This window comes from Sparus aurata, chromosome 7 (assembly GCF_900880675.1).
Source record: "Sparus aurata chromosome 7, fSpaAur1.1, whole genome shotgun sequence".
NCBI classification, from domain to species: domain Eukaryota; kingdom Metazoa; phylum Chordata; class Actinopteri; order Spariformes; family Sparidae; genus Sparus; species Sparus aurata.
The window spans coordinates 34,067,544-34,091,497 of NC_044193.1; the positions used below are offsets into that span (position 1 = coordinate 34,067,544).

Here is a 23,954-nt window from a genome sequence, read left to right on the forward strand (position 1 = left end):
CTTACCTGCACAGCAAAGGTCCCCAGAACGATAGAGCAGAAGATGGGGTTGGCAAATATTCCGTCAAAGACATTTCTCTCTCCATGGATCTTGCGAGCGTTGATCTCATTGAAAAGTTGCATGAGGACAAAGGTGTTAAATATGATGGTGTAGTGCTCAGAGGGAGGGGAGTGGAGCGGTGCATTGCGGCCACTGTCGATGTTAAACATGCGCTCGCCTAGAAGGTAAAGAAAGGAGTAGATGAGGTGTGAAACACTGATAAACTATCTGCTGTGTATTAACAGCTGCAACTGCGTCAGCTGGCATTTTGGGGGATTTCTGAGTCGTGTGTGTCATCATGGGAAAATGTGATCCTGGAGACACCTTTTGTAACGGGAACTTTCACAGAAGCACATTTGAGTACTTTGCCAGGTCCTTCTATTTGCGCCTGTGGACGAGCGTGATATTGTCACACTTGCGCAAGGTAGGTATGAAACTTTACAGGTGTGTAGTTGAATCAAAATTCAAGTTCAAAGATGGGCACGGTTATGAAAGTTAAATCAGGTCATTAATCAAGAGCATAGATTTTCAGTTTGAGAGCATGATTTCATTCCTTTTCAGTGACACAGCTCCTTCGCGTGCTCAGATTTTTTCTCCTCATGCTCACATTTTGTCCTCGCACTTAAATGTCTTCTGCTTTCTTTCAAAATGTCTGCTTGAATTCAAAAATCACATGCCTGTGTTCACATTTCTCCTTCTTGCACACAAAAATGTCGCTCGCATTCAAATGTGCCCTCTGCGCGCTCAGATCTAAGTGCACACGCTCAGAACACACACCTGCTCACAGGTCAAGTTCTGCTCTCGGATCTCTCCTCTGCTCACGGATTTTTCTTGTGTATCAACACTATCAACCAATAGAAGGCCGGCTACTGTTGACCAATCAGATTATCCCTGCTTCTTTGCGGATGCGTTCGCTGTTCTTCAAGGAGCGTCGCATACGGGCGGGCACCGTTTCTACCGGGTTTATCTACTTCTGTCCTCCAGGCTGTTAAATGTGGTGGTTCCCTTTATTTTTTGACGACTTTTAGAATAAAATATCAGTTAATCAATACACGAGCGCCCGTGCTTTTCATTACAGTAGCTACATCAACATAAAGCAGAACAATAGCGGCTCTACTTTCGCCATATTAGCCAATAGCCAGTTACCCAGGCAGCGGGATATGTTATATAGTATAAATACTGGAAGGTTAGTATGTTTTGTGATGATAGTACAGCGGTTACGAATATAAATTTATGATGCTTTTTGCATCATGGGAAGCTGGTTCGCATCCCAGCCCGGCATACAGAGTTTGGTGTAAATGTACCGTATATTACCAAATAATAGCCGCGTGTCAATTAACCGCAGGGTCCCTTTAAACGCCGATGCAGGTGTATATTTTGATAAATAACCGCTGGTTCCAAATAAATGCTGGGTCTAATTCATTTATTCTTTTTTAATCAAGGAAGAAGACGTGACCGCTGACACTGCACGTTTTTCTTCTTCGCCTTTTTCACGCATTTTTTTTGATGATCGCCATGGCTCCGGTGCAGCAACAAAATAAAAAGTATGACTTGAAATTCAAACTTTCTGTCGTAAAATATGCAGAGGAAAACTCGGGAAAACCGTGAGTGACAGACAGCAGAGATGAGGAGTTTGCAGCGAGTGCTAGTTGGATGAATCGTTTCCTCCGCCGCAACTTGCAGGAGGATGCCAGAGAATTAATTCACCGAGAAGCTGGCGAAGTTTGTGACATTTTCATTCCGGATTTTGAGAGGAAGGAATTAAACGCCTGTCCCAAATAAACGCCTGGTCTGTTAAGTGATTGAAACTCGGCCGGGGAGAGAGACATGGATCACAGTGCTCGGCTGCAGACACAGCAGAGAGGTGACGAGACGCGACTCATCATGACTGACAGGCATCAAGGCCACTCAGCGTTACCTTACTGACCCGCCCCCAGATATTTAATTCACAAAATTGTAATGAAAAGCACGGGCGCTCGTGTATTGATTAACTGATATTTTAGTCCAAAAGTCGTCATAAATAAAGGGAACCACCACATTTAACAGCCTGGAGGACGGAAGTAGATAAACCCGGTAGAAACAGTGCCCGTCCGTATGCGACGCTCCTTGAAGTACAGCAAACGCACCTGCAAAGAAGCGGGTATAATCTGATTGGTCAACAGTAGCCGGCCTTCTATTGGTTGAAAGTGTTGATACACAAGAAAAATCTGTCAGCAGAGGAGAGATCCGAGAGCAGAACTTGACCTGTGAGCAGGTGTGTGTTCTGAGTGTGTGCACTTAGATCTGAGCGCGCAGAGGGCACATTTGAATGCGAGCGACATTTTTGTTCGCAAGAAGGAGAAATGTGAACACAGGCATGTGATTTTTTACTTTAAGCAGACATTTTGAAAGAAAGCAGATGCAAGCACAAAATGTGAGCATGAGGAGAAAAAATCTGAGCACGCGAAGGAGCTGTGTCACTGAAAACGAATGAAATCATGCTCTCAAACTGAAAATATATGCTGTTGATTAATGACTTGATTTAACTTCCATACACGGTCTGACCCTTGAGTACTAATGTCATTGTGTAGTAATAACGGTTGAGCAGTCATGGACTGGAATGTGAAGAATCTGACAGCTGTTGCGGCAGTTGTGATCCCTCTAGTTAGGAAGTGCATTTAATATGCTGTGGGACAAATATTAGTTACTAACATAGCAGTATATTTGTGTGTGTGTGTGGATATGTCTCCAGCACCAATGCAATGCAGAACATTAAGGGTTCGGTACGGGCAAAAAGTTTTTATGTAAATCTATTGATCAAAGCCAGCTATTTCAGGCTGGTTGACTAGTAGTAAAATTGCTTGCTGGATTGTGTGTGCGTGTGCGTGTGCGTGTGCGTGTGCGCGTGCGCGTGTGTGTGCACGTGTGTGAGTGGACCTGTATGATGTAACAGGGATATAAATGTTTACACACTCACAGTATGGGGGGGACCCCCATAACACATAACTTGGGTTAGGGTTCAGGTTATGATAAGGCTCATGTATTACTCACATTGTGGGAACATAAATCTGTTTTAGCAGCCACATTGTAACGACCGACCTTCCTTAAACATGGAGGCAGTCAACAAGAAGAGCCTGAGCCAGCTTTATATCCTGAGGAGGCTCAGGTCCTTTAATGTCTGCAACTGGATGCTCCAGATGTTTATTCAGTCTGTTGTTGCGAGCACCATCTTCTTTGCTGTGGTGTCCTGGGGTGTGGGCATCAAAGTGAAGGACGCCAACAGACTGAACAAACTCATAAGGAAGGTAGGGTCGGTTGTTGGCTCTAGGCTTGTCACCCTGGAGGAGGTGGTGGAAGACAGGATGCTGGTGACACTGCTGGCAATCATGGACAATGTCTCTCAGCCCCTCCACAAAACTGTGGACAAGCTTAAGTGCAGCTTCAGCAACAGACTCATTCAACTCTGCTGCCTAAAGGAACAGCACAGAGATCCTTCCTACCTGGAGCCATCAGTCTTTATTACGCTCACTCCAAAACACACATCATATTTGTGCTTTATATTATTATCTGTACATAAACCTGCACTTTATTCTCTTGCACCTTATGTTCGACTTACATCAGCATTTTATTTCATATGTTGTCTTATTTCATAACTACTTAAGCATTTTATTGTATATAGTATTTTATTATTTTTTGCATATTGTATATTGTATGTTGTTGTTGTTTCTATATCTGGCCTTATATTTAATTGTATCTGTACTTCAATGTACCTGCTGCTATGATGATCTAATTTCCCCCTGGGGATTAATCAATCTATATGTTCCTGTTTGAAATAGCTGTAAAGAAGGTTAGAATAAAAGAATAATAAAACAAATTAAAAGATCAAAATTGAAATAGGAGGGATTTAAAGTTGTAGTATGTAACTATTTTTTTGTTATATTTTCTAAAATTGTCATTATGATCTGATGGATCACCTGGACGCGTGTGAGACCATGGGCAACGCCACAGCCATCTGCTCTGATAAGACCGGCACTCTCACTACCAACCACTTGACTGTGGTGCAGACTTTCTTAGGTAAGTGAAAACAAAAGATCAAGTAATGTTAACATAAAATTCAACAAGATTCAAAGCTGTAGTCAGTAACTATTTTTTGTATATTTGCTAAAATTGTCATTATGATCTGACAGTAGAATAAAATACAGGTCAGCTGTGTAAAAAAATCCTCTGTCTGTGGATCCATCCAGTGGCTGTAATTTGATTGAACTCGGATAGAATCCATCCTGGCTCAATACAACCAATCAGAGCCAAGGGGAGTGTCTGAGAAGTGTAAATAACTCTCGTGCATACGCTGCTGGCAGCCCCCTCCCTCACGCAGCGCATACTGGCCAGTGCCTGCTCTTACCTGGTCAGATACGTTTAAGCTCAAGCCCAAACTGTAAACAATGGCAGAAAAGCAACAAAGCTGAAAAATGCGCCACCATTGCCAAATCACAGAGAAGAAATAAGAGGACTGACAAAGAAAAGCAGTGTAAAAACAAAGAATTGGACTGAGCCAGAGAGAAAATTTGGATAAATATTGGAGCGTCATTTCAGAGGTGGAGGGAGCTGTGAGATTTGTAAGGACTTTTCTACGTTACTCTTGCTTCAGAAAGGCAGCATGGCGTTGCACCGGGTAATGATTACGTGGTAACTCTGTCTACCGCAATGTAAGGGAATATTGTTTGTTACTTGGGATATATGCAGTGATCAGCATGAGGCACTCGTCATTGTAATTTAGTTGTATTGGTCAGAAACAGAACAATTATGTTGTTATTTTGAATGTTCCATCTTGGTTATCTGCCGTCCTCTGTTAAGGTGGATACAAGCCTGCTCGTGTACAGCAGGATCCTCTGTGGGGAGGGCTTTGAAGGCAGAGATGCAGCACAGCAGAGAGAAAGGAGGAGGGACAGCAAGTTGTGGTTTTGGTTATGGTTATGGTGTGGGTAAATCTCCAGGAAATGAATGTAAGACTCCATAATGTCCCCAAAAGTGTTGGAGGTATGACTGTGTGTGCAAGTGTGTGTGTGCACCTATGAACAGCAGGGTGAATATGATGACCAGCTGGTACACTCCATGACCCAGGATGTTCTTCATCATGGTTAGTGAGATGAGCGGGTTGTTCCGGCCGTACGGTTTCCGTAGCAACAGGTCCTCAGTTGGGGGCTCGGTGGCCAGGGCCAAAGAAGCAAATGTGTCCATGATCAGATTCACCCACAGCATCTGCACTGCCTTCAGAGGAGAGTCCTGCATGGAGATTTGCAACAAGAGGCCAGTGTCACAAATCATGGTCCGATGAATTTGGCTTCACTAACAAACTACTGGTGACTGTGGCCTTTTCAAAAGGCCCAGATTCCAAATATTAACAGTTGTTCTTGTAGTAAAACAATACTGTCTGTTAATCTATCAGTGTGATTACATAGTTTGCTTAATTTGGTAGTTTTAGGGTCTTTTGGAAGAAAAACTATGGGCACGGGTTTAGTTTCTATGACAACATATCAAGACTGACTGCGGTTGTATGACAGACTAGCATCACTCCTTTGCTAATTTGCATACTTGTATCTATTTGTTTGACATTGTTACCGTGAGCTTGTCCTCGTACTTTGTATGGATGGGCTTAATTTTGAAGTCCCCACTGTCAAGGTATTGAGGTAATCTATTATCTGTCATTATACCCCACAGGGTTACTTAACAAAATGAAAGTTTGTCGTTAACAACCATTGGCCATCCTACTGCAGCATAAAGGTCTTACACTGAGTTCACATCTTTCACAGATCCCATTTTAATGGTAAATGGACTTTTCCAGTCTACTGTCCGCTCAAAGCACTTTACAACACCTGTCACATTCACCCATTTAGACACACATTCATACACTGATGGCAGAGGCTGCCATGCAATGTGCCAACTGCTCATCAGAGGCAATATTAGGTTCAGTATCTTGATCAAGGTCACTTCCACATGAAGCTGGGGGAGCTGGGGATTTAAACCAGAAACCCTCCGATTACTAGATGACCCACACTAACTCCTGATTTGCACCCGCCCCTAATATTAATTGAAGGTATAGTTGTTGTTGATTGTTTGTAATATGAACCTGATACTGTGTTATTGCTTGCTAAAAAAGCCTTTTTCATTGTTAAAACCACATGAGGGACCATAATGTTTAGATAAGAACAGGGATCAGATCATTGTGGGTTAGACAGAAATGTGTCACTTTTACATTTTGTCTGACAGTGTTCTTGGTGTGGAGGAGATCCTTAGGGTCCAAGGATATTCACAGGAGTCATTCACTATACAGACTGTAAAGCCGACTGAGGCAGTGTGATCTGTGATTTTGGGCTACATAAATAAAATAGATGTGACTTATGTTTTTAACTCTTTCAGTGCATTGCAAACAATATCAATATAATCTAAGTAGATATTTCTTGCATCTCAAAAATATCTCATCTCTGTTTCCATGTGAGCCAGTTTTTCTCTGCTTGTGTTAACTTAGAGCAAAAATGTGTGTCTGTGTGTGTGTGTGTGTGTGTGTGTGTAGTAATGCACGTGTGTCAGCATATACGTTAATTAATAAATCTGTCTACCTGAGTGATGCAGGCCCCGGTGAAGGCCACTATGACAGCTACTACGTTAACTGTGAGCTGGAACTGCAGGAACTTGGAGATGCTGTCATAGACATTTCGTCCCCACATCACCGCCTTGACAATGCTGCTGAAGTTGTCATCAGTCAGGATGATGTCAGAAGCCTCTTTAGCCACATCTGTCCCCGCAATGCCCTGAAATAGGAGAAGAGATAGATGCATGACATGATTCATGCAAGAATTCAAACATCCACAATATTATGAAGTGCTACAGTCTTAGTATTGTGTTACCCTGCCTCCAAGTTGTTATGATTTAGTGTCTTTTCGTTGTGTTTTATTTTGGCTTTTCAGTGTCTCCTGTGTGTTTTTTCTCTGTGTGTTTCCCTTCGTTACTTCACCTGTCCTTTTCCCTCCTCTCTCACCTCTCCTGATCCCCTCGTTAGTGTGTCTGTGTATTTAGTCTTTGCTCTCCCTGCACTCCTTGTCTGTTCGTTCCGTCCTCCATCAGCCTCTGTTCGTCTCTTCGTCATGTTCTGTAGTGTTTACTGCAGTCTCTCCTCTTGTGTCTCTCCTGGTGGTATGTTTCTTATTTTTTTTCCAGTTTTCCCTGTTGATTTGTACTTTGCTTTTGGTTGTACTTTGCTTTAGCCTTAGTTATTACTTTGTTTGGTTCTGATGACTCAATTTTGGTTTTTGATGGGGTTTTTTGTATTCAGCGTTTGTAAGAATAACCCCTAACCAAGATCTACTGTTGCTCACTGCAGCCCAGCACCCTGGGGCCAAGTCTGCCCAGGGTTCCAGCTCCATTGTCGGTGGCCCAGTCGACTTCTGTCAGTGACCCTCTGTCGGCTCCCAGGCCAACACCTGCCTGTGTCCCTCCGTCGGCTCCCAGCAGTGTCCCAGTGTTTCCCAGGCAGGGGTTCAGGGGTTCAAGGCCTAATGCCTTTGTTGCCGGCATCCAGTGGGCCCCAGCCTACACCCCTGTCGCCTACTTCCAGTGGGTCCCAGCCTATGCCCCTACCGCCGGCCTCCAGAGGGCTTCCGCGTTTGCCCCCACCACCGGCCTCCAGAGGGTTCCAGCTTTCGCCTTCGCCCCGCCGACGGCCGCCTGAGGGTCTCAGCCTTCACCCCCAACGACGGCCTCCTGAGGGTCTCAGCCTTTGCCCCCAACGACGGCCTCCTGAGGGTTCCTGCCTTGGCCTTGGCCCCCGCTGCCAGCTTCCAGTGTGTTTCAGTCTCTGCCCCCACCGACGGCCTCCAGAGGGTCTCAGCCTTTGCCCCTAACGATGGCCCAATGAGGGTTCAAGCCTTTGCCTAAGCCCCCACTGGCTGCCTCCTGGGGGTTCCAGCCTTCGCCCCCACCGACGGCCTCCTGAGGGTCTGAGTCTACGGCCCTGCCGGCGGCCTCCTGAGGGTTCTATCCTTCGCCTATGCCACCGCCACTGGCCTCCTGAGAGTCCCAGCATTCGCCTTCATTGCCTACCTCCTGTGGGTTCAAGCTGTCGCCTACTGGGCAGCCTGGCAGATAACAGCAGGGACCACAAATCTGCCTGGATACAGTTTGACTGAACATGAATTGCTTCTGCCTTTGCAGCACCCTTTAAAATCAATACAACACTTTCCAAGCCTTAGCTATTCATTTAAGATTTAACAACTAATAATAATAATAATAATATATTTAATTCGTAAAGCACTTTACATTTAAACAAATCTCAAAGTGCTACAGGAAAAACAACAATAAAGAGAAAACATAAGTAAAAAAACACCTAAAAGTCAAAAGCAACTTAGAGGTCATAGGATCTGCTAAAAAGGAAAAGTTTTAAGTCCTTTTTTAAAATATTCAATAGTCTGTGGTGCCCTCAGCTAATCAGGGAGGCTGTTCCATAGACGAGGGGCAGCAGAACAGAATGCCCCTAAGGTGCGGAACTTAGTCCTGGGGGGGGTGGCGATGGTGAGAGTTGGTTGAGCGGAGGGATTGAGATTAGGTTTGTGGGGTTAGCAGTTCTTTAAGATAGGAGGGGGCGTTGCCATTGTCACACTGGTGAGTGAGGAGGGAGACCTTGCAATCAATCCTGGCGGAGATGGGAAGCCAATGAAGTGAATGGAGGATGGGTGTGATGTGTTCATACTTTCGCACTCTCATCAGGATCCTAGCAGCACTGTTTTGTATACTGAAGCCTGAAGCCTTTGGATGCTCTTGCTGGGGGTTCCAATCAGTAGTGAATTGCAGTAATCCAGCCTGGAGGAGACAAAGGTGTGGATGAGCTTCTCTGCATCAGGAAAGGAGAGTGAGGGTCGGAGTTTGGCAATATTTCTGAGGTGATGGAAGGAGTTTTTGCAGAGACATTTTATGTGAGCCTCAAAGGTGAGGTGAGGGTCATATATGACACCAAGGTTAGTGACGGACGGTGAGAGGGGAATGACCTGCCCAGAAAACGTAATGCTGGTTATGGAGGATGACTGGATCTGGTGAGGGGTGCCAACAAGTATGACTTATGTTTTGGAGCTGTTTAACTGCAGGAAGTTGTGCTTCATCCACGCCTTTATCTCCTCCAGACAGGTGGTGATAGTGGATAGTGGTGATGGTGGAAGCAAAGCTGCAGAGGGGCGTGTGTCCATTTTCATGTACAGTTGTGTGTCATCTGCATAACAGTGAAATGAGACTCCAAAGCAACTGATGATCTGGCCAAGGGGGAGCATGTAGAGTGTGAAGAGGGTGGGGCCAAGGACTCTACATTGAGGGACCCCACAGGTGACAGTGTGTGTCCCTGATCTTGCACCTCTAATGGAGACGTACTCTGTCCTGTCGGTAGGATACGAGTGGAACCAGTCGAGAGCGGTGTCAGCGAGTCCGATGGTGTGATGTAGCCGGTTGAGAAGTATACAGTGTCGAATGCTGCAGACAAGTCAAGGAGGATGAGGAGAGAGGGTGAGCTTTGTTTTCACAAGGGCTGTAGGAAAGGGGTCGAGGGCACAAGTAGAGGGTGTCACCCTCCTGATGATGTCCTCAACCTCTTGCTGTGAGAATTCAGGGAAGCAGTGGAGAGGGTGGGAGATTGCAGACTGTGGGTCGACAGTCAGGATAGGTAGATTGGAGAGACAGCCAGATAGGACAGCACGGATGGAGTCAATTTGGGAGCTGAAAAAGGCCATTTAATGCTTAGAGTTTCCAGGATTCTCTTTTATGATGTTGGAGTAAAATTGTGATCGTGCATCTCTGAGGGATTTTGAGTAGGCCCTTTGATGTTCCCGATGCTTGTTTATGTACAGTGAGTTCCAAGGCTTTGTAACGCGGCTCCAAAGCACGCCCAGCTGTCTTCATTTTCCGCAGTTCGCTAGTGAACCAGGGTGTTGAACAGGAGAAGCTGACTGTTCTGGTCCTAATGGGTTCATGGAGATAATACAGGATAATACTCAGGGTTTTATTATAGAAATCTACAGAATCACTGGCTGATGAAAGCTGAGCAGAAAGAAGACACTGGAGGTCCACAGTCATTATCTGGGTTGATGTTTTTTAGGTTCCTAAAGCGGAGTTGGTGTTTTTTCTTAATGTGGGGGGACCGAAAGAGTAACTCCATGGAGATGACCTTGTGGTCAGACACTCCCAAGTCATATACCACTAGATTGCTGATGGGGGCAGAGTCAGTGATGACCAGATCGAGAGTGTGCCCCCTGGTGTGAGTGGGTACATCAACATGTTGAGTGAGATTAAAACAGTCCAAAAATTGACGAAATTCAGCAGCAAGACAGCATAATTAGTAGTATAATTGTATGGGCAGATGTAGAACAGAATGATGAGAGGAGGTTGTACATCTCCGGAATGAAAGCTGGGTTTGGTTTGGGTGGACGGTAGATGAGAAGTACAGTCATGAGGAACGGAGGCTTAGATTTAAATGCAAGGCACTCAAAAGAGGACAGTTCAGGTAGAGGCAGGGGGCACAGATCCAGCTCATCACGGTAGATGACAGACAGACCACCGCCACGGCCTGTGCTGCGGGCTTTCTGGAGGTAGTGGTAGCCAGGAGGACAGGTCTCATTTAAAACAGAAAACACATCTGGCTTGGGCCAGGTTTCTGTGAGGCACATTAAAGATGCTTGTCCAGGATGTGGTCGTGTATGAGACAAGATTTGTTCGTGAGAGATTGTGCATTTAACAGTTCAATTTTGACATTAGGACGAATAGTAAGTCTCTGGACTTGCTGAAGCATCTGATCCACTCTGCGTTTTCTGCCCCGTTCTGTGACTCCAAGAGGGGCAACAGCATACTGATGAAGTGATTGGGATGCGACAGTGCCCAAGGCTGACCAGAGGGATGGGATTGAATGGCCGGACTGGGAGTAAACAAACCTTCGACGGGAGTTCCTGTGAATGAAATGGGGTCGGGAAGTAATCCAAGATGTTTGATGATTGAGATGCACGTTGGAGTGGTGCAATTGTTGAATGTCCTCAGTTGGGCGGCGGAGTAATTCAACATTATGCCAATCGCGAAGGGTGTCCGTCTTTTCACCGTTAGCCGTGGACATGGGGTAGCAACAAAGGCTCATCGGCAGTACGACAGGAGGAGGCAGGACCAGGAGACCAGCTGCTCTTGGTGGAACGAGAGAACCTGGTGCCAGGAGTCCGGTTGTAGCAGGGAAGACTGTAGCCGTCTCGTTAGCTGCTAAGCTAGCAGTTGGCAGTTGGCAGTTGGCATCCGCTACCAGCCTCTTGAGAGGGGCGGCTGGCTAATAGTTTGATGAGTTGGCTGAGGGTTCCCGAAACAGCAGCGGCAACAGGCTATCCAGGTGAATGTCCCATGATGGCAGGCTGGATGGAGACGGGAGTCTCTGAAAAGTGGTTAACTGGCAGCAGCTGAACGTCAGTTAATCAGGAGGTCAATCCGCTGTTAGCCAGTGCAGGAGCACGACAGCAGTAGATGGGTGGACAGACGTCAAATTCGGTTACAGCAATCGTGGTAACAAGTACACTACTGTAGACTTTTTCTCAGTTAAATAAGTAAGTTAAACAAACTGAAAAAGAGAAAAAGAGAAAGGAGAAGCGGCGAACAGACAGCGCCAGCGTGATTCTTTGTATGTGTATTCTCAGCCTCACTATTTGCTATTTTCCACTGGATTAGGCTTAAATTTGTCCTTGAAACACAAAGGAAACCTGGTTACATGTATTCATTTAAATAGTTGTTGCTAAACGGTTACAGTTATCAAATTAAATGAATGATGAATATCAACACTTTCATACTAAAGATTCAAGGAAAGTAAAATGATCCTTCTTGGTGAATTCTACGATCAGAATAACCCAAAAAGTGTGATTTTCAGCTCTAAAGCTATATTTAACAAGCTTTATGGCACCCCATTTTTAATTCAGGACCAAATAACTTCTAGATGTGACAGAATTACATTAATACTACACAGGACCTAAATTTGGTTGAAAAAAAGTGCAGTGACAAACTAATTGAGATATGAGTTCTTAAAAATTAAAGATTCTTCATTCTGGTCAAATAAAAAATGACTTCCTGTTATTAATTGGATTAATGTAACCAATGTAGCAACGACTATTCAACATGAATGAATGTCACCAAGTTTCCTTAGGGTCTCTTGGATTCTCAGGACAAACTACAACCCAATCCAGTGAATATGATTAGTGAGGTTTAGAATACACATAGAAGGAATCTGAATGAGGTTAACTGGCTTTATACAGTGTGTGTAATCAATCCTGTGTATATATATATATATATATATATATATATATATATATATATATATATATATATATATATATACACACAGGGTTTAAAATTGGCACCCGCCACTCACCAAATGCGTGTAAAAATATGTTTTGGCGAGTAAAATAAATAGGTCACACGCCATTGGCAGGCTGCTGAAATTTGCCGACTTTGCTATATAACTTTCAACATAAATGCCAGTAAAACAGACACAGTTTACAACAGCAGATCCACGTTTTTAGTTCCTCTGATTCATGTCTTCATGTCACTCCCTAAGTCCATTCATTTGTCATGACGGAACTTAATTGAAAGCAGAGCTCCACCAAACAGCCTAATCGTTGCTGAAGGTTATCTGATGTGTCAGTGGCGAATGGCGAATTTAAGTTGTGCACAGTAAAAGCACCACACCCTAAGTTATCTTGAAATCAATTATTATTGTTATTACTGCTATTTGTATAATTTCTACAAGTCACCGTTTAAGTTGAATGACTGAAATCCTCATCCGGGGTGAAGTTTGTTTCAGGTTGGATATTCGGCGGATATTCACTGAGGATCACCCATTGTTAGCAGCAGGAGGACGGTTAGCTCACCTCCCAGAGCCTCGTGCTGAATCACTGGAAACTGATTTAGGGACCGTCATTAAATTACTTAGCATAACTATATTAATACAAAATAACTGCAGTTTTTTCGATATCTCCCATGTCATGTGGCCCAGTGACTCCAAACCAGCAGCAGATCGTATTAGTAGACTGGACGAATGAGACACAGCCCTTTTTATTGTACTTTAGTGCTTCCTCTATTTTATATGAATATTAAAGGTCCCATATTATACTCTTTTTCATCAATTTCACACAGTTGTCAGAGGTCCAACAACTTTGTATTAGATATGTATTGCCCCAAACACATCCGTGGTCCTGAACTCCAGCTGTCTAAAAGTCGCTCTGCTGAGCTCTGTTCACAGAAGTCTGTTTCTGTGCCTGCACCTTTAAATGCTAATGAGCTCAGTCTGTCAACGCCTACTTGGGGAGCCTTGCCTGCTACGTCACTCTCAGCTGTTTTTGTCTCCAACACAGTCTCCAAACTCTTGGACACTGTTCGCATCGTCTCTGTCTCCAGTCTGCACATGTTTCCAGACTTTTTACTGTAACAACCAAGCTCACTCGTTATATTATTAACATTAAACTCGCTTCAAACGCCATTGCATAGCGGACCAAAGTGGAGCTAACTAGTTAGCCAATTTCCAGCTGACTTCACCATACTCGTCGGCAACTCTAAATACTATCAAACCGCTTATCAGTGGCTTGGGTGCAGTTGCTGGGTCCGGTATGGTTGAGACTGATCCTTTTATGAGGATCAGTGTCGAGGCAAAGACAGCTTTGTACTGACTCTCGTTACTGAAGCAGTCCGATGTAAAGAGGTTAGCACACACATACAAGCTAACACGAACCGCAGCCGGCACGTTGTCCTTAAAAATTAAACACAACCACTGTCTCTTCTGTTGTTCTGTAGCTGGGACAGAATATAGGCACTTATGTTGATTTATACAACCAACAACAGAGTAATTGCGTGTCTAGCTCTGAGCGACAACGTTGCAAAACACTGCTGTCTCATTGCTGGACACACCGAACTTCACCTCGGGGATGAACGCCCCCCTCTCTGATATCTCCTATCACCGCGCAGAGGAGGTCGGCCTATGATAATGACTCCTTTCATTACGTAACGAAAGGAGCAGAATCTGAACAGCCTGTAGGAGCCCCGTTTTACCAGTGGGTGGGCTGCAGAGACCATGCAGGAATCACTTGTTTTCCTCATTCAGGGAGTTGGCAGGCTCAGGGAGGACCAGCTTATATATGTAGAGACCAGAGAAAACTTGTTTTTTATGATATGGGACCTTTAATATGCAGAATTTTTTTTTTTCTCAATACCCATGTCATGTGACCGACTGACTTCTGAAACAGATTCTGTTTCCATAAAAGAATAAAATAATAAAGAAAATAATGGTTAAAAAGTTCTCTAATGCTCAAGAAGTTAACATATTTTCAAGCAGCAATGTCAACTTCTACACTATTTTGTCTCATGTCTTAGATTCTGAAACTCTGAAAATATATATATATATATATATTTTTTTTTCTTCTTCAAAAATCTCACCAGTAGTCACCATTTAAAGGGTTATTTTTCAATTTTTCCTCTGGGAGGGGGCATGCCCCTGGACGCCCCAAGTGTTGCTATGTTACCGACTCAGAGCACTGCTACTACAAAAAAATCTCTGGGAAAAACTGTGTTTGAAAGAATTTTGGACGTGTGGGGCGAACTATTTCTTTCTTAGCAGAAGCCAACAACTAGACAAACTAAATGTAAAGAGAAACATGTAGAGTCGTATATTTTCCTGCTTTATTGTCCTTTGCCTATCACACCTATGAGTAGTAGAGAAAGAGGAAGAAGTAGTAGTTTAGATAGTTTCCTACTAAAAAACAATCAGTGGGCAATTAATAATTATCTTGTTCAGTGTTGTAGATATGTGTTGTAGATATATATATATATATATGTATATATACATATATATATATATATATATATATATATATATATATATATATACATAGATATATATATACATAGATATATATATATATATCTATGTATATATACATATATATATATGTATATATATATATATGTATATATATATATATATATATATATATATATATATATATATATATATATATATATAAATACATAGATATATATATACATAGATATATATATATATATATATATGTATATGTATATATATATATATATATATATATATATATATATATTTATATATATATATACATATATATATATATTTATATAAACATGCATGGAGGTTTAACCAAACCTGTTAGTGACAAAGGAGAACACTCCTCACAAGTGTGCTGTTGCCTGTGTGTGTGATCTCCATGCTCCTCCCCTGTCCCTGCACTCTCTGCCCTTTTATCACCTCCTCCACTCCACCAGAGCACCCATTACACTCAGGTGTGCTCAGGTGGAGAGGGAGGAGGGTGCCATGAGAAACACACACACCGAAAGAGAGAGACACACACAACAGAACACACACAGCAGAAGCACACATAACAGTTGGAGAGGAATAGAGCATGCTTAGGCATTATATACATATCACTAAAACCAAATCTTTCCATAATGTGAAATAAGAAATCTCATCCTACAGAATCAAAAGCCTTCTCAGCATCAAGGTTGAGAAGGACTGCACCTGATGTTCCTTTGGAAATGTAATTAATAATATTAAGGGCTCTCCGTAGGTAATTGTGCGTTTGCCTATTACTGACAAAACCTGTCTGGTCCTCATCTATCAAGAAATTAATTATTGTCTTTAGTCACTTATTAACTACTGAAATATTAAATGGAAATAGACATTAGTAGTGAATAATATGTCAGGTTACCATGGCAAAGCCCACATCAGCTTTCTTCAAGGCTGGCCCGTCATTGGTTCCATCTCCTGTTACTGCGACAACCTGCCTCTGTTCTATGACGCTGCTGTCGATGATTCCTGGATACAAATAGGCAAAAAACAGGCTATAAGTGTTTTGAGTGAATGTGTGTGTTCCTGTGTTTAGGTTATAAAACTTACCTTTGACCAGTGTGTGTTTGTCTGTTGGCGAGGACCGAGCCAACACGCGGAGTTTGGGCCAAATTTTGTCAATACGTTCCTGTTCAATCTGTCAGCCAGATGGTGAGCAAGAGGGAGAAAAGTTTTGTGATGATGAATAACACAATCAAGGACCTTTTAACAATTTTCTCCATGCACTAGAAGTCGCTGTTTATCCAGAGTGTTTTACTGTACATTCGATGGAGGGAAAGAAGCATCAAAGACGCACTTTGAAACTGGCTCTTATCTAGTGCTATCTAGCAGTTAACCACACTACACTCTTACCGTTTGGATAGACTGAACACGTAATGTATGTTTGTAAAGTGCATGTGCTGTATAAAGCATGTATCTTTTAATTGGCTGCACCTGCAGGGCACATACAGCATAGGCTTGTTTAGGTCACAGGCAACACAGGACAGTGAGCTTTTGTTTTAGAATTTGGTCTTTTTGAGTTCCGAGTCACTGAGTTTGTATCAAATGGGTAGGTTAAAATCTACATTGACTTAAGTAGGCTATTTTTTATTTTTTTTGTTCGGTGACATAAAGGACTTCTCTACAAAGAGCTCAGCTAAAGGTCAAATGGATGAGAAGTTGCATAGTAGAAGTGGTAACAAAAAAAGGTTTCATCACAGCTGCAACTAGCACAAGCCATCAAGCAAAGAGTCCCATGCTTAAGCCTAGAAGTAAGGCTACTGACAGCCAAGTACATGCATTTTCCAAAGCATGTCTTTTCTGTCATGATGCAGAACATTCTATGGAACAGTGCAAGAAAATGAAGAAGTCTCTTCATAAGGAGTTTGACTTCCTACGAGCGAAAGGTCTGTGCTTCAGCTGCCTTAAACAGGACCACATGAGTAACTCATGTAATGAGAAGATGACCTGCCAAGTCTGCACACAGTTGCACCCTACAGTGTTACACATGAAGAGCAAATATAGTGTTGGGAACAAAGACATAAGGCCTGATCATGAGTCGTGCAAAGGCGAGGAAAGGCCGGTAGAGTTAGTTGTAAGTAGGTTTGTGGGCACCAGTGTGCCACGGCTGTGGCTCAGGGGTAGAGCCAGGGTCTTGTTATCAGAAGATTGCTGATTCAATTCCCCTGGTCTGCATGTCAAAGCGTTCTGGGCAAGATACTGAAACCCAAACTGCTCCTGATGTGCTGGTTGACACCTTGCATGAATGTATGTATGAATTACTGTAAGTCACTTTGGACAAAAGCATCTGCTAAATGCACTAAAATGTAAATGTAAACCTATGGAGCTACAAGTGCTGAGAACACAGAGAGCATCTTAGCTATAGTAAAGAGCAACTAGGGCCAAAAGGTGATGACGACTTGTGCTTCCTCAACCCCGTCAGTACTGCCTGCTTTTGTACTGAGGGTCTAATGAAAGAGCTCAACTTCACAGGCAGAAAGACACACATCTTATTAAAGGGAGAGATGGAAGAGAAAAGGATTGTGAGCAGTCATGTAGTGTCTGGACTGGAAGTGAGCAGCTTGGACTGCAATGACTTTCTGGAGCTCCCAGATACATTTTCCCAGAAAACCATTCCTGCAACAAAAGGTAATATAATAAATATAATTTACAAGAGGCCATTGACAAGTGGCAACACCCAAGCAGTCGACACAGTGCTCAGCAACTTCTATGAGGACGACTGTCTCAAATCAGTCCACTCAGAAGAGGCAGTGTCATTGTACCACACCCTACGAGCTGTATGTAAAAAGGGTAGATTCAGGCTCATCAAGTGGGTAAGCAACAACAGGGCCATGCTGTCGGCTATTCCAAAAGAGGACAGGGCAACCGAGGTTAAAGACCTTGACTTGAATCCGGATGCACTTCCCATAGAGCGAGCTTTGGGGGTTCACTGGTGTATCAAATCTGGTAGCTTCAGTTTTAAGATCATCATGCTAGACAAAGCACCCACCATGAGAAAAATCCTATCCCTTGTAAGCTCAGTTTATGATCCATTTGGTATCTTGTCAACAGTGATGCTCTCAACTAAGGGAATCTTGCAACACCTCTGCAGACTGAAGATAGGCTGGGATGTCCTGATACCTGAAGAGCTGGCTCATGAGTGGCCTGCTTGGAAAACTGCACTGAAACAGCTAGCGAAGAGAGCCAGAGTGGCTCCACTTAGGCCCATGACTATCCCTCACATGGAGCTCACAACAGCCAACATGACCGCCTGCATGGATCACATGTTGAGATCTGAATCTCCAAGAGTCTGTATTCTGGACAGACAGCACAACTGTCTCAAGGCAGAAAAATTCATCCAGAATTTCTCACCAAACTCAAGATTGGCCCGAAAACCCAGAAGACCCTGGGGATCCAACCACAGATGACCCAGAGGTAAGGACTGCCGTGGTTGGTGCAACTGCAACTGAAAATCAAGAGGATGCTCTACTGGAGTTAATGCAATACTTCTCTTCACGGAATCATCTTAAGAAGGCGGTCACTTGGATGCTTAAGGTTATGAGCACTCTGCTGAGTTGTGTCAAAAGAGGAAGGAGTTGAACACTACTCTTGCTCCACCTGAAGTTGACAAAGAGTGGAACTTCAAGAGCAGATGTTTGTAATCTCACAGTGGAGAACCTTATGGAAGCAGAGCAAGATATCATTCACTATTGTCAAGGAAAGGCTTTTGCCAAAGAAATCATGGTACTCCAAAAAGGTGAAAATGTGAAGAGAAGCAGTAGTGTTTTCAGGCTTAATACATGCTCTCGCTTTATTGCTAAAAGAGGCCAGGTGAAGATCCTCCGTTCAGACAATGGAACTAACTTTGTTGGAGGTGAGCATGAGTTAAAGTGAGCCATTGATGAGTGGAATAGCTCCAAGATCGAAAACACTCTATACCAGCAGTGTTGGGCACGTTACTTTAAAAAAGTAATTTGTTATAGTTACTAGTTACTTCTTCCAAAAAGTAACTGAGTTAGAAACGGAATTACTCCACTATAAAAGTAACTAGTTACCAGGAAAAGTAACTATTGCGTTACTTTTAATTATTCCCCGTTTTGAGCTTGGCATTCATTTTAGCTACTCGGCATCCATGTATTTAGAAAATTTCTTTCTGTATGGCGGACCGGCACCTGTTCCCCCCGATATTTTTACCAGTGAGTGCTCTGAAGGAGTCTGAGTCAGCTGTTGATAACAGGAGCATGTTCTCAACAACATACCTGTCTATCATTGGATTCAGTTCAGTCTGTGTCAAGTTTTTGTGAAGCTGGAGCAGAGAAATCCAGCTGTAGCTGCTTGGACAGCTCCGTGTCCTTCTTTGTTAGCGGAGCTCACATTAGCCACACCTGGCCTGCTGTCATCATCAACAGTGTCAACACGTGTTTTTGGCCACTAGTTTTGTAGAAGCGTGTGCCGCTGAGAGATGATTCATTAGATAAGAGTTGCTTACAACGGACGTAGACAAAAAAGATTAAAGTAGTGTCTGTACTTCCACTTTGAAAACGTTAACTTTCCATCCAGACTCGCCATTGCTGCAGTTCACCTCTGCTAGTTTGTGTGTGAGGCTGCTGTGTGCGTGTGTGGTTTGTGTGTAAACTGAACACTGCCTCTGATTGGCTTACGAACTATCACTCTACCTTACAGAGCCAATCACCTTCACTTATGCGGTTGTCCCGCCCCTCCCTCCTCCCTCGCCAAGCTAAAAAAAATAAAAGTAAAAGTAAAACAGCTTTGCAGCTCCGGTGGCTGAGAGCCGAGTCAGATGACAACAGCTTCAATGAGCAGCTTCAGTTTGTAACGCGCCACATTTAATAGTCGGTAACCCGTTACTGGAAAAAAGTAACGCCATTAGTAACGCCGTTTATTGTAACGCCTTTATTCCCAACACTGTATACCAGAGTGGCATCCAGTGGATATTAAATCCTCCCACTGGCTCCAACCATGGAAGAGTCTGGGAGAGGATGATCAAGTCTGTGAGGAAGATCCTGAACGTCACCCTGAGAGCTACAGAAACTTGATGAGGAGAGCGTGTTGAGGAAGAAAATACACATTTGGAGTGACGGGGCCCTTTGACCTCCAGACCTTAAATGGTTGATTCCTGTCTGTCTCCTATCCCTTAATCAAAAGACATCCAGGGCCAATTTAATCACTATGTTAAATGCGATCAAAGTAATGTGATCAGCTGTGATGAGCTAATCACACTCCCCACAGTGCCCCCCCCCCTTTCTTTTGTATTCCCATTGATTGAACCTGCCATTTTGTCTCCTTTGTTGTTACTGTTTAAAATGCTGTTGTTTCATTTGCTCTGGGTCGACTCACCGGCTCAGACCCGCTCTGTGCCTGTCGGTTCACCAGTTTACCGGTATTCTTTGAATAAACACATCACCACAGCAAACTGCTCAACAGGACTTGAATGATTTTCTTCAACAATTTGGTGCCATGGCCTGGACGGCAACAAACCTTCTACAGAGATTCCTTTTTTTCAGACCAACGACGTGCCAGTGACCTGAGAACTAAATTGCAGAGGTAAAAGGTCCTTTTGAAAACCGAATTACTGTTGCTGTGCATTGTTGGAGGTGTGTCGAGGAGGGAGTCCTAAGGAAGGGTGACGCCATCCAACATTCAAGTAAATTTGCTGTGTGTTTTGTGGAAATTCCTTTTGGTGTTGTATGGTTTCGAAAGCGATGTTATTGGGAAGTTAGTTTTTAGATGTATAGGAATGCTTGTTTTCATAGCTTTTGAATAGTTGTGGAATTGCTTGTGTTTTCCTAGTCTTATGAAGATTCGCTCTCATAAAGGCCAAGCATCTAGGGGTTAGCATCTTACTTAACATCCACATGGTGATATAGAGCTCTGATTTGGGGAACAAGAGGTTTGCCCACTGAGAAGATAGGCCTATGTAGGACCAGTAGGAAGCAGTAGGGATAATTTGTTATCCCAGGGATAAGAGATCCCAATACTTGATGTATATTTTTCATTCTGTAACGATCTGATTTATTCTCGTTACGTAACGATCTGATTTATTCTCGTTACACAAAAAAGGGATGATTTGTATCTTCTGAGTAGAGCGTTGATTGAAAAGATTTGTCAGTGAATTGTCGGTTAAAGTAAGAGAGTATAAAGGAACTTTTTGTTTTCCTTTTATATTTTCAAAAGGAAAATGGGAAGTTGTTTCAGTAGAAGGTCTGAGAGAGATTTACTGGTCCTGTGAAGTACATGCATGATAATTATGGTGACACTAGCTTTTGTTTGATGTTTGTTTGTCATGTGTTGCAACATTTGTTTAAATTGGGTTAAGTAAAAATTCTAAGATTGGAAAATATGAGAGAGAAATTGAGTACTCTCCCAGATAAGAAAAAAATAAGCATTTCTCCTCCCTCAAAATTTAGACGGATGAAAGTAGCTGCTGTTATGCAGAATCTAAAATGTAATTCCACCTGATTACATGCAACATTTGTTTGTGAATAGTCTTCAACCAAAAATCAGGACAAAGGTACAATTGAGAGTTTGGTGGTCAAGAAAACCAATGACTGAATTGGTAGAAATAGCACCACACGATTGGGATAACACAGAACAAAGAATATGTAGAATGCATGAAATGCTAATAGTTTCTCAAGTGTCTCACTACACAGGTGGAACAACCAGAGGAGAACGCAGTGGCAAAGCAAGCTTCCAAAAAGAGAGAGGGTGCAAAAGATGCTGGCCCTCACACCATGAGCAAAGCCACAGGCCACCTTTCTCTAACCATGAGAATTTCTTCTTATGTGTTGAGCTACGTCATTGAGTAAGAAACTGCCCAAACAAAGTAGCTCCATGTACCCTGCCAAGGCATTTCCATCAAGTAACCAAATAGAAGACCCACCAACGCAAAAGTATAACCAGTAGCACTGTCAGGACAGTGACAACAGTGAAACAGGAGAAACGATAACTCAAGCTCCACTAATTAAATTAGCAAAAACTAAAGAATAACCTAATTAAATGATAAATGTGAATTAACATAATTCTTGATAGATACAGGAGATCTCTTTTTCTCCAGTAAAACCAACTAAATATTCTCGTTTTAAAGTTTCTAAAGAAAACAGTTAGAGCTGTGGGGGTTGGAAGTATTCCTATTTGCCTACCTGTATCTAAGACTACTCAAGTATCTATAGATCCTTTCACTGAAAGTATGTCCAGTTTCACTACTTTCCACTCCATTCTTCTATCAGATACCACACCCATGAATCTGTTAGGACGAGATTTGTTACGCAACCTAAATGGCACCATCTATTGCAAACCTGATGGCATCTTTTTTAGAGACTAATGATCATAAAACAACTGTGTTAGATGCTCTGATAGATCAAAATCAGCCAATAGGTGAAGGGAAAGGGAAAGTCCATGATAGAGTTGTGTCTAGTGTGCCCCGTCAGTATGGGCCTCTTCCTCTAATGACATTGGTTTTATTAAAACCGCTGAGCCAGCACACATTTTGCTAAAACAGAATGCCCCCTGTCAAGGATCTCGCATTATCCCCTCTCTCGAGAAAAGAGTAAAGGCATTCGTCCCATAATTCTATCTCTGTTAAACCAAGGGATAATGGTGTCATGGAACAGTCCATGTAACACTCCTATACTTCCTGTAAAAAAAAAAAAAAAAGATAAAAGTATAGATTTGTACAAGATCTGCAAGCTATTAATGAAGTGGTACTCCCCTGTTTTCTTTTAGTTCCAAATCCTACAACTGTATTATCTTCAATATCAGCCAATTTGACTCATTATACGATCTCAACCTTTGCAGTGCATTTTTCTCTGTTCCACTACATAAAGATAGCCAGTATCTGTTTGCATTTGACCTCTCCCTCTACTGCTGCATGTGAGACTGACACAGTCGTCTTTCTCAAAGCTTTAGCGGCGAAGGGCCACAAAAGCCTCACTAAAGAAGGCTCAGTTGTGTCAGAAATACTTTGGAGACACATGATCCGGTTCTACAAGAGTCCTTCCTCTGTCCAGGATAAAAGCTATAGTGGAAATGCCAAAATCCACAAATATGTCACAGATGAAGACATCTTTAGGAATGACAGGTTATTGTAGACAATGGATAATTGACTATGCCTCACTTGCTGCACCACAAATTTTCTTTTAAAACCTCGTCCGGACCTTTCAGAAACCTGGGCCTACAAGAAGGCTGATTCTGGATATAACAATATTGTTGTATGTATAGACACGTTGTCCAACCGGGCTGAAGCCTGGGCCTGTAAGAAGGCTGATTTCGTTTCTTTAGCGAAATGTTTGCCAAGCAACAAGGATAAAGAAGATGAACCTCCATGCCATGGATGAGTCTATGTGCACACTGTGCTCTTCCTTAACCTCTGCTATTCAGCTACTCCACAGACAAGTAAAAACTGTCCAGTCACCTCCTAGCAGCCAAGCAGTGCTACAACCAGGAGATTGGGTCTGCATCAGAGAGTTCCGGAGGAAAAACGCCCTGCTGGTCGAAAACACAACACGTCCTGCTTACCACCAACATAGCAGTCAAGCGTGAGGGTCGTTCCTCTTGGATCCAAGCATCACACTGTAAGAAGACACCCCGCCCATGCATAAGAAATCCGCAGGGTCCCTCTACATCCAGTGGATCATCTTCCTTATCGCCTATGGAGCCATAAAGTGTTGGGTCCTGGGAAGTATCTTCCCCCCCAAAGGACAACGCTGGCACCAGAGACCCAGAAGAAGATGTACGCCAGCTTCCAGAGGAGCAGAGGAGCGACACTGGAATTGGAGGCCCAGAAGAAGCTGTGGAACACCCACCAGCACATCCACAGAGCAGAGAAAGCAAGAGACACTACAAACCGGACCTTTCCAGTTCCAAAGACACTGGAATGATGTGTTGAAGGAAATTGGAACACTGACGTTGAAACATCTAAATGTGACTCTATATATGCTTCACCACAGCTTGCAATTGATGAGTCCAAAGAAAATGTGCCTCCAGGACAAAATTTCTCTCCAGACTTCATTGAGAAGTA

General features: G+C 43.1%; 1 protein-coding gene across 5 annotated transcripts in view; it reads right to left on the minus strand.

Annotated features, from left to right (window-relative positions):
- Window positions 1-23,954, minus strand: part of atp2b3b (ATPase plasma membrane Ca2+ transporting 3b) — a 117,685-nt gene that overhangs the window by 36,212 nt on the left and 57,519 nt on the right. For all 5 annotated transcript variants that reach the window (XM_030423454.1, XM_030423452.1, XM_030423450.1 and 2 more), the window contains 5 exons: window positions 15,989-16,076; window positions 15,801-15,907; window positions 6,636-6,827; window positions 5,088-5,301; window positions 6-217 (listed from right to left, as the gene is read on the minus strand). In XM_030423454.1, coding sequence (XP_030279314.1) covers window positions 6-217; window positions 5,088-5,301; window positions 6,636-6,827; window positions 15,801-15,907; window positions 15,989-16,076 — 813 coding nt within the window. The remainder of the gene's footprint in view (window positions 1-5; window positions 218-5,087; window positions 5,302-6,635; window positions 6,828-15,800; window positions 15,908-15,988; window positions 16,077-23,954) is intronic.